The sequence below is a fragment of the Neltuma alba genome, unplaced genomic scaffold (genome assembly GCF_004799145.2).
Source record: "Neltuma alba isolate B1F8T4 unplaced genomic scaffold, ASM479914v2 tig00012317_pilon, whole genome shotgun sequence".
Taxonomy (NCBI): Eukaryota; Viridiplantae; Streptophyta; class Magnoliopsida; order Fabales; family Fabaceae; genus Neltuma; species Neltuma alba.
Window position 1 is genome coordinate 1 of NW_021636828.1, and position 11,313 is coordinate 11,313.

The 11,313-nt window shown below is 31.3% G+C and overlaps 1 protein-coding gene across 1 annotated transcript; it reads left to right on the forward strand.

Moving 5' to 3' along the window:
• Nucleotides 1-8,093: 8,093 nt before the first annotated feature.
• LOC114725973 (licodione synthase) lies at nt 8,094-10,466 on the forward strand. Its single transcript, XM_028912527.1, has 2 exons — nt 8,094-9,084; nt 9,587-10,466. Exons 1-2 carry the CDS (start codon nt 8,158-8,160, stop codon nt 10,238-10,240), a joined length of 1,581 nt encoding a protein of 526 aa, XP_028768360.1. The 5' UTR covers nt 8,094-8,157; the 3' UTR covers nt 10,241-10,466.
• Nucleotides 10,467-11,313: the final 847 nt, after the last annotated feature.

Here is an 11,313-nt window from a genome sequence, read left to right on the forward strand (position 1 = left end):
ACGAGCTCTCAGGATTAAGCTAAGGTAATAATTTTATAAGTAATTTGTAAATTAATGTATAATGTTTATATGATATATAATCGTGTAATTCAAAAAGTAATAGCATAATTGAAAAACTACATAGGCTAGGCACGCAAGTTCATAAGCTAGGCCTTATAGCTAGTGAAGTTAGGCCTGACCTATTTGTTTAGGCTTAGCAATAGATTTAAACATAGACCTAGCCTATTTACTAAATAGAATAGGTTAGACTCAAATAGGCTAAGCTGTAAGCCTCTAACAAGAGTAAAGGTGGTAATACGAGCCAATCACGGATTGTAGATTGGCCTGTGACGTGTTAGGATTTGGCAATGTGGGTTAAAGAGGCCCATGTGATGGCGGGTAGACTTTTAGCCAACTTTAACCTGTCATAGTAGATTGACAGGTCGGCCTATCAACTCACCCACCAAGTATTATTTACTTTTTTAAATAATTCTATTTTTAAAATATTTTTTCCTTATGTAATATAAACAAAATATAATGAGTCTTTTGTTTTGCCTTCAAATACTTAATTAAAAATAAAAAGACCTTTTTTTAATACATAATTATAAAACCATTTTTAAAATGATAACTATGGTAGAAAAAGAATTGAGTTAAAGCGTTATAATATTACCATGGTTATAAAGAGTTTGTCTTATTTCAAAATCGTTCCAAGAGGCTTCGAATACATAAAACACCCATGAGTTTGACAACATATAGACCAAGGACTCAAGACACAATACCCACCCACAAACCCAACATAAACATTCATCCCACAAAGACTTAGGACACAAGAAAACAGGATACTCAATCCAACCCACAAGTCATACACATAAGAGCAATACAAACAATAGGAACTTATGGCTTCTAGCCATTCTAACAACACTCCATCAAATACAGTCATCCAACAACCCAACAAAAGAAAGTATATGTCAACAAAATCATGGGTCCTAAGATAATAATATACATAACACAACATGCCTAAACCAAAAGAGGGCTACTAGATTATGCTCGCTTACGCCTCTGGTTGCTTTCCTTCATGCTGAGCCAAACTAGATAAGCTTTCCTGAAAAGCATTGATGAATAGCAGGGTGAGACATAAAGTTCCAATAACCAAGTATTAATTTATGACATATACAAGTAGGATGACAAGTTGGTGAAGTAATGCTTAAATATAATTTAAGTAATAAATGATGCTTTAATAAATACAACCACATGAAAGGAGTATATCTCACCATCCACAACACACTTCATACAAAAGTACATATATACAACGACACAATGAAATATGCCCTCCCATCACCATACTCCTACTTATGACTCCTTAACAAGGATCCTGGCTTTCTGTGTTGAGTAACCTAGCCAAAAGTCATCCCACTCACATCAAGTAACAGGCCCATTCCTACACCTACATCGCTCAAAAATGAACTATGGTGTAAGAAGTGTCTATCCAAGAGCTCGTTCTCAATTCTGGGTCAAGGAAAAGGAGGAACTATAGGGGACTAACAAAAAAACCAAACACTCTTATCAGTAATTTAGGCATGCCGCGTGGGTTTCAAGAATAATTATCCTCCACCTAACAAAATCCCAACGTCCACGTATGAGCCCCATACATAGTCACAATATATATTAAAAATATCATAGTTCTTCAAAGTAAGATGATATGATTTCAAACAAAGTAAAACACATTTTCATTTTATTTAATGACATAGTATTAGTATATTAAATTCGGTACCACAATAAAACATAACTTCCAATAAAATACAACTCAGGCATAATTAAATCAACATATTTCTCACTTCACCAAAATTTGTCATATAAGAAAATACATACTTTATTCACAGGCATACTTTCACAAATTAATTTGAGAAAATAAAAACATAATAAACACCTTACAATCCAAAGCATATATATAAAATAAATTAATCCCAGTTACCTCTAATCCAAGCTTAATCTCATAACTTGAGAAATAAGAGCACAAATTACAGACTCCGAAATACAAAATAATATATAAATAATGTAGATACAATTTAATATACATACAAATAAATAACTTAAATTACATTAGATTTATTATTATTAATATATATACATATTTTTACTACCCAAAAATTCTTACTTCAAATAACAATTTTTCTCTACCCAAATAACTCATTTAAATTATAAATATTTATAAAAATATTGTTTTTGTCTAATATTATGAAATCTAAATTTATAACTTAAGCTTCCAGCTTCAAAATTTTTCTAATAATATATCCTTAACTTATTTCACATTTTAAACCGATTAAAATCTTAATAATATATTAAATAACCCAAATAAATTATCTAACTTAAATTTAATTGGTAAAAACATTCTATATGTCTAATACATTCTATTGTAGTAAGCAGTAAATGGTTTTCTGATGTTTCTATAATTTTGATAATTTTTATAGGTTTATTTATATATGAGAAAAGAGGTATACGTTTTATATCTCTTATATTTTATTACTCTCTTTTCAAAAATAAAACATTTTTTTTGGTGTACAAAAATAAAACATTTTTATTTGAGCATATCAACTAAAAAGGTAATTATATAGTGAAGATTTCAAATTTTTGTCAAATTTATCCTTATGTTTTTTGGTCAGATTTACCCTTATTTAACACGTGGGAAATGAATCATATTCAAAAGGATTTACATGATGTTCTTTTTTTTTTGGGGGGCCGGGGGGAGCTTCACATTCCGAAGCATAATAGAACTACTTTTAAAAATGTTTTATATTTTTAAAACATTTTATAAATAAATGTTGAGCCAGAAGAAATCAAAATCAATTTTCAAATTAAATTTGGGCTATAATTTTTAAGGAGGACATGAAGAATAGAGAGAGAGAGAGAGAGAGACGAAATATAAAGACGTTTTTTTCATACGAAAATGCAAACAAACCTCTATATCTGTACGTGAAGTGTTAGGAAAAATAAAAATATGTCACCACATCACTATCATTGCCGACCTACCTGAGCTCCTACGGCAGTGACCATACCAACGGTGGGTCAACAAAGCTCCGGCAAACCTATTAGCAGCCAGTCGCAGCCAGCGACTAGGATATCTTAAGGCAAAGTTGCCTACGAAAGTACAATAAATAGCCAATTAGGTTAATAAATATTCATTTTTCACACTTTATTAGCTATTTATTATATTTAATTAACAAATAACAACAATTCATCAATTATTTACAGCTATTTACTACACTTCAGTAACCAACATTCCCTCGAGAAATCCTAATCCTCGTAGCTTCAGTGATCAACCCCCGAAGGAATTGTCGGCACCAAAGCTTCAATGGCCGGCCACCAACAAGAATCACCAAACTTTGATGCCAGGTAGCTAGTAAACCGAAGCTTCGATGACTAGCAATGAGGGTGCTGAGATGGCACTTTTTTTGTTTAAAAAAATAGCTATGACGTTTTTCTGGTCTTTCTTCTAAATATAATTGAAAAAATGATAGAAAAGGAAAGTAAAAATTACTAAATCTCAAATTAAGTTCGATAACAACATTTTATTTAGTGTTGATAATACTAAATTTATAAATAATAATAAATTTTTGTTGATATTTTTTACTTGGCATTTAATAATTTTCAACTTCTCTTGTTTGTTTCTTTTTCCAGTGGAATTTGTCTTTTGGTCCATTATTTCTAATTTTTCCTTTCCTCAGCAGCATTAATCTAAAGGGCAGTTGCCTTTTTGCCACGTAGCGAGTAACAGCGCGTGGAGTCACGACTCGCCCGTCTCACGGAATCCAAGTATGCATAGTTATTACCATCAAATCCTTAAAAAAAAAAATTTACTAAAAAGTCCTAATAACAATTTGAACAGTCTATAATAACAAGTTTTATAGTGAAAAATAATAATCTCTAAGATGTTATATACTTATGTGATCTTATTTATAAAATAAAAAAAGATATTTTTACTCCTATTTATAAAGTACTAGAAAAATTTTTGAGAAAATACCAAAAAAAGCACTTGGAATATAAGAAATTCTAGATTGGGTCTTGAAATTTTGAAAATGACAGAAAGGGTCAATGACCCAATCTGTCATTTGCAAAATCAAGAGAAATTGACAACTTTGCTCTCATATGTATTCACTGCAATGATTTAAGGAATCACTACAGGGGTTTAGACGTTACCTAGATTTGTGTAGAGAATAACTACTCACTTTTTCGTAGTCAGGTGCCTTGTAGTTAATAACAAAAGTAAGTAGTTATTCTCTACACAAATCTAGGTAACGTCTAAACCCTTATAGTGATTCCTTAAATCATTGTAGTGAATACAAATGAGGGCAAAGTTGTCAATTCCTTTTGATTTTGCAAATGACAGATTGGGTCATTGATCCTTTCTGTCATTTTCAAAATTTCAGGACCCAATCTGAAATTTTCTATATTCCAAGAGCTTTTTCTAGAATTTTCCCAAAAATTTTTATATAGATGTGTAATTTTATTTTTTATTTATTATTATATTAACTTTGTTTACATAAGATTTAAAATTTGTTGAATTTTAAATGAGATTTAATGAAATTTAAAGTTTTCTTTGATCTGTGTGAAACATGCTGAAAGTGACTTATAAATAGGATCAGAGGAGTATAAACTTTAGTTTTGATGAAGAGTTTAGTCCAAAATATAATTTTTATTTTTGAGTTTGTTTGAATAGTTATTGTTTATTATTTTATTTTTAATTGACTTTATTTAGTACTCTCTCTCACATTAATATTACTTTCATATATTCTCTTTCATTATTTTTTTCATTTATTGCCTCTCTTATTTACTTTCTTAATAAATAAGGGTAAATTTAAAAAATAAAAATATATTTATAAAATATTTATTATTTTTAACTAATTTTAACTGTTAGTTTGTTAAATGTATTTCGGTTATTTAAAACTTATATATAGGACAAAAGGGAGTATATGAAACTTCTCTTTAAATGATAGTAAGCGGCTACTGTTAATATAAGAATTAGTTAATTAATTTGAATATATGTAGAATATTAATTAAATTAGTTAATATGTTTTTTTTAAAAACACCTTAATCATCTTTCCTAATTCCATCCCTCCATCTACTACTTGATTGTTGTTGAGAATATTAATAGGATTAATTTGAAAAAAAAATTGATAAACATGTTAAATAAATTTTACATAAAGGACTATTATTAACTCTCAAATTAGATCATACATTAAAGACTGAAGAAGCAGTATTATGAATTTAAAATTATTTATAGAAAAATAGTTTTGGATTAAATGAAAATAGTAAAATAACAAGAGGAAAAGGTTCGATTGGGCTTTTTCACAACTGCATATGTGGAAATTTATAACAAAAAATAGGAAAATAACAACTAAAAATATGAAAATTTATAAGAAATAATACAATATTAACAACTCTATACATAGGAAAATAAACTAAAAATATGAAAATTTATAACAAATAATATAATATTAACAACTCTAATTCATAACAAATAATAGAAGATTAATAACTCCGCGCATGAGAATTTACAACAAATAATTAAAAATTAAAAAATATTTTAATAAACTAAGAAGTTACATGTTTTTTCTTTTTAAATATCTCAATATAAGGTGTGTGTGTACACAAAGACACACTAGTTACAACAAAAATGAAGGGAAGGGTAGGAGGAAATTAAAGTGTGGTTGGTTGAAAAAAAGGAAAGAAAGATACAAAAAATCTGTCTTTTGTGCTCCGCATCAATATTTCCGACCTTGACAAAACTACTCACGACACTTTTTAATATTCCAATGTTACCCCTTTTGATTTAAAACCTTTTTTCCAATCTTGACAAATTGTTCATTACACCTCGAAAATTTGCTCTTTTCTTAGTGCTTGTCCTTTATTTTCTTCTTATTTAATTTGCGACTTATTTATTATTGATAGGTTATATATTTTTCTTTTTATTATTAAAAATTGTCATTCATAAAATGGAGAAAAAAGGGACTTAGTGTGGGCCGAGATACTTTTTTCCTTTTGGACAATCGAACCCACTTCGTATCAATAGAATAAAACACAAATTAAATTTCGTTTGCCCCATCCTAGGTGTAATAGCTTATAGATTAGTTTGTTTTAATCTAAAATATAAGGGAGTTTTCTATCAAGCAGCTAGTTTTCATACAAATGATTAAAATAGAATCTTTAACTAAAATGCATTTTTACAAAAAAAAAAGTAATTAACTAATCTTTTTAACGATCAATATCATTTTTAGTTCTTATAATTGGATTAAATTTTAATTTTGATCCCCATAATTTTAAATTATTTATTTTGGTCCTTATAGTTTCATAAAAATTACATATAGGAACTATTCGTTAAATATCAAAACCAAAACTTATTAAAAGTATAAAAACTATTTATTAAACCGAGACAAAATTCTTATGATGAAACTATAATGACCAGGCGATTTGAAACTACAAATACCAAAATCAAAATTTGATTAAAATATAAAGACTACGTATCTCAATAACGATAGATGCCATATGCATCCACGCAAAGAAAAGCGTGAGTAGGTCAAGTTCACTTATTTGAAGGAGGGAGTGGGGTGAAACCTACATAATATATAGCATATTTCACTATCTCTTATATAGTCTAGGCATGCGCCATTAATGACGCATATCATAGCGCCCAGCCAATTATTATAACTTCGTCTTTGGAGTTTGGACCCGAAAAAATCAATTAAAATTAATAAAAACAATAAATATACTGAAAATATATTTTTATTTTCAAATATGCTCTTATAATAAATGAGAATAAAGATAAAAAAGAATGTACAAGGAAATGTAATGAGAGGGGTTATGGCAAAAGAGAGAAAATAATAAGTAAGGATAAAATTAAAAAAGATGCTAAGATAAACTCAAATTCAAGCTTATAAAATGAAATTTATCCTTCTCCAAATTTAAAACTTATAAATGGAACTTGCGGGGGTAATATTATTATAGGTCATGACGTAATTCATTATGTGAGAATTGTACATGAGAGGTGACATGGGCTTTCATGGAAATAATTAATGTATTCAAGCATACCATCAACTAGGTTAAATTGAGAAAATTCCAAAGAACAAAAAATCAAACCAGACACTAAAATAGTTGAGGTAGTATTCAAGAGTTAGTGGGTTATGCCAGGGTCAAACTAGAATCAAATCGATCATATTAAAATAATATAATTTAATTAAAAATAAAAAAGTACAACAATAATAATAATCACTAGTAACAAAATGTAAGAAAATATAACAATAGTTTGATTGGAATAATAACAAGGTATAACAACATTGAGAATTTTGATCCTTATGATTCCTTAATAACTAAAATTAATAATCATTAACACTAAAATCATTATTAAAATTCTTAATTTATAGTGACTGAGATATTAGAAGATAAATAAAAAAAAAAGACCAACAGCAACATGACAATCCATACTGGTTCATCATCGGTTCACCCCAGTTTGACTGATTTGCCACCAGTTCAATTTCTAATAGGTTCAACACTTAAACCAAACCAAACACTGGCCAGTTCACGATTTTTTCGTTGAAAGGCCGGTTCAGTTTGGTTTTTTGTTCATTGGAAAATTCAATACAATTAACTGGTTAAATTGGAAAATTCAAGGTTGTCTTCAATAATACTCTCTCCGCTTGTTATTATAAGTTTTAAATAACTAATTTACATATAACAAAAAAATAGTTAAAAGCACTAAATAGGTTAGAGTTCTGGGTTTGTGACTTCCACTCCTTGCAAAGATGTCTCTTTTGAAACTCAAACTCGATATCCATAAAATTTAATAGGACTTACACGGTTAAACCAACTTTTGGTTGGTTGAGCGTTTGATATTTTGGTGCCCCAAGTATCTTTAAATTTTGAACACATCATATTTAAATTTGGATTATTTTTTTCATGAAAAAAAAATTTTTATAACAGTGTTTTAATGTCCCTTCTCATTACTTTCACATTCTGTACTATTTCTGCCTTCACTAACCCAAGTTGCAGCCTCCCCCACTGATGCTGTTGAGCATTGAAATAGACGCGCGCGTGTGTATATATGTGTATGCGTGTGTGTAGAGGAAACTACTCATCAAGCCATAATCACCCATTTCTCTTGTTCTGAAGCTTTTGTAAAGCCCAACAATGGCGTCGCCGCTTGTGTTATTAGGTGTGATTCTTGTGGCCTCAGCTTGGCTTCTTTTCATGAAAAGAAACAAGTCGAAGCCGACGCCGGCGAGCCTTCCTCCGAGCCCGCCGGCCTTGCCGGTGGTCGGCCACCTTCATCTCCTGAAACCTCTGGTTCACCAAGCCTTGCATGAGCTCCAAGCCAAATATGGGCCTCTCATGCACCTTAGGCTTGGCTCAACCAACTTGGTCGTAGCCAACACTCCTGAACTCGCAAAAGAGCTTCTCAAAACCAACGAACTCGCTTACTGTGCTCGTCCCATGAACATCGCCATCAACCTCGTAACCTACGATAATGCTGCTTTTGCTTTCTCTCCTTACGACGCTTACTGGAGATTCATCAAGAAGTTGAGTAACACAGAGCTTTTGGGAGGCCGAACTATCCGGCAGTTTCTTCCAGGTCGCACCGGCGAGATCCACCGGTTCATTAAGAACCTCCATGGTAAAGCCATGGTGGGACAGAGCGTTAACCTAAGCCAAGAACTCATGAAGCTGTCCAGCAACGTTATCTCGCTGATGATGCTGAGCATTGAGACCACCGGCACCGACAGCCAGGCGGAGGAAGCTCGGAATCTGGCTCGGGAGGTGACGCAGATTTTCGGGGAGTTTAACGTCGCTGATTTCTTTAAAATCTGCAAAACCTTGGATGTTCAAGGGTTTAGAAAGAGAGCCATGGATCTGCACAAGAGATTCGATGCTTTCTTGGAAAGAATCATCTCCGCTCGCGAGGAGTCTCGAAGGCAACAAAAAGCTTCTCCCGAGGCACAGAACGGTGGAGACGGAGAAGAGAAAGTTAGGGACTTTCTTGACATTTTGCTGGACGTCGCCGAGGATAAGACTTCCGAGGTTTCTGTAACTAGGAACCATGTTAAGGCATTAATCTTGGTGAGTATATTATAATATGTAGATATAATACTACATTTCTTTTGTTCTTTTCCCCTTCTTCCCAGACATCATGGATGTTTCAAGAAAGCTCCACTATGATTGAATATTTGGATGATGTTCTTGTTTTAAGCTAATTAATTAATTAAAAGCCTTTTCTTTAATCATGATGATCCTTTGCTCCTAGACTTCCTAGACGTAGGAGTTACTACATAAGACCTTTTTTTAATTTTAAATACATGATGTCAATTCATTTTATCTTTATCAATTTACACTTTTTCTTATTTTTAATATATGTACTGTTTAACTAACTTGAGTAAATTAAAAAAATTAGATAAATTATTTAATTCTAATAAATATGACTTGATCTCCTTAAATTACAAAGATATCACTAATTTTTTTAATTTTTACAAATTAATTATCTAGTTTTGACATTTAGGATTTGAAGAATATTTATTACACTCAACTACATATCTACTTTTCTGATGATTTGTTGTTGTTAAAGGATTTCTTCACGGCGGGAACGGACACGACGGCGACGGCGGTGGAATGGGCAATTTCGGAGCTGATAAATAACCCGAGGGTTTCGAAGAAAGCACAAGAGGAGGTAGACAAAGTGACAGAAAACAAGAGACTAATAAGTGAAGCAGATATACCAAACCTTCCATACATTAATGCAATCGTTAAGGAAATAATGAGGCTTCATCCTCCAGTTACTATGATCAACAGAAAGGGAACACAAGATTGTTTGGTGAGTGGTTACTTGATCCCCAAGGAAACAATGTTATTCATCAATGTCTGGGCAATGGGAAGAGATCCAAAAATATGGAAAAGTCCCTTAGAGTTCGTACCAGAGAGGTTTTTGGAGGGAAAACAGAGTGGCCTGGATATCAAAGGGCATCACTATGAGTTATTGCCTTTTGGTACGGGCAGAAGGGGCTGCCCTGGGCAACCTCTTGCCCTGCAGGAACTGCCCGTTGTCATTGGAGCATTAATTCAGTGTTTCACTTGGAAGCCATTGGATTCTGAAGGGAAGATCATCGATGAAGGAAAGAGGATTAATATGGATGAACGGCCAGGATTGACTGCTCCCAGAGCCAATGAGTTGTTATGTATTCCAGTTGCAAGGTTGAACCCTACTGCTTTCCTTCAAGTTTGAGCCACGTCATCATTCATGCCTTGGGTGGGGTCGTCGTCAGTGTTCTCTGCAACTTGTTTAATAATTTCACTTATTGGCTAGAAGGTTTGTGCTAAGAGATCTATTTGTTTTATTAATAATGTTTATGGGATTTGTGTGGTGTAAAAGAGTGTATTGTGTAGTTAGTGTTTTCCATCTACTACAATAAAGCTATTAAATGAACGAGAGCAAGTAACAACAACAGAAATAATTTCCTATTCCAATTTGTGAGTTAGTTCATATTTTACAAACCTAAAAAAAAAACTTTAAACTTTCATTAACTTTCATTTAAAATTTAATAACTTTTTAACTTTATCCCTATTTAATATATACTATACCCTTTGTATCAAATATATATATATATATATTATACCCTATGAAAACAAATTTAACACAATAATAAATAAAGAGTAAAATTGTACATTCATATAAAAAATTTCTCTCTCTACTCTACAAATAGGACTACAAACTTTTTTTTTCTTTTTATCCTATAAATTGGATCAGAGGAATGTACAACATCAATTATACTCCTTCCCTCCTACCCCCTTTTATAAGAGAATTTTTTAGAGTTCTCTTGATTCTATTTCTGGTAAACAACAATTCCATATCAGAAACAACAATCTCCTTTTATGGAGCATTTATTAAAACTTTTCTTTTATATCCCCTTATTGAAAGAGAGTATTTATTAATGACATCAATTATTAAAGGGAAAAAACAATTGCTAAATGAGGATATCTAATTAATGAGCTTGATTTCAAAAATTGAGGAAGTGGGGTTAAAAGTTTTCAATTCATTTTTATTATTCTTTTATTTTACATCTTCTCTTTATTAAAATTTTAACACCCCACTTTTCTAATTTTGCAAATTGAGTTCATTAAAATTCCCCTTCCCTTCCCTTCCCTCCCCTCCCCTCTATTTTTCTCATACCAAACATAGGGTTATACCTACCAAGAGGATCATATAGTAGTTGAATTCAAATCTATATATACCTATTGAGCGTTGTTCGTCTATTTGATTATTGATCTAAAGTTATACTCTTTGGGAAAGATATGTGA

Bases quoted from the DNA above. Each gene is read 5' to 3' on its own strand.
- LOC114725973 (XM_028912527.1), top strand. From the start codon at position 8,158: ATGGCGTCGCCGCTTGTGTTATTAGGTGTGATTCTTGTGGCCTCAGCT. The intron at 9,085-9,586 runs GTGAGTATATTA...TTGTTGTTAAAG, and splicing joins ATGTTAAGGCATTAATCTTG to GATTTCTTCACGGCGGGAAC.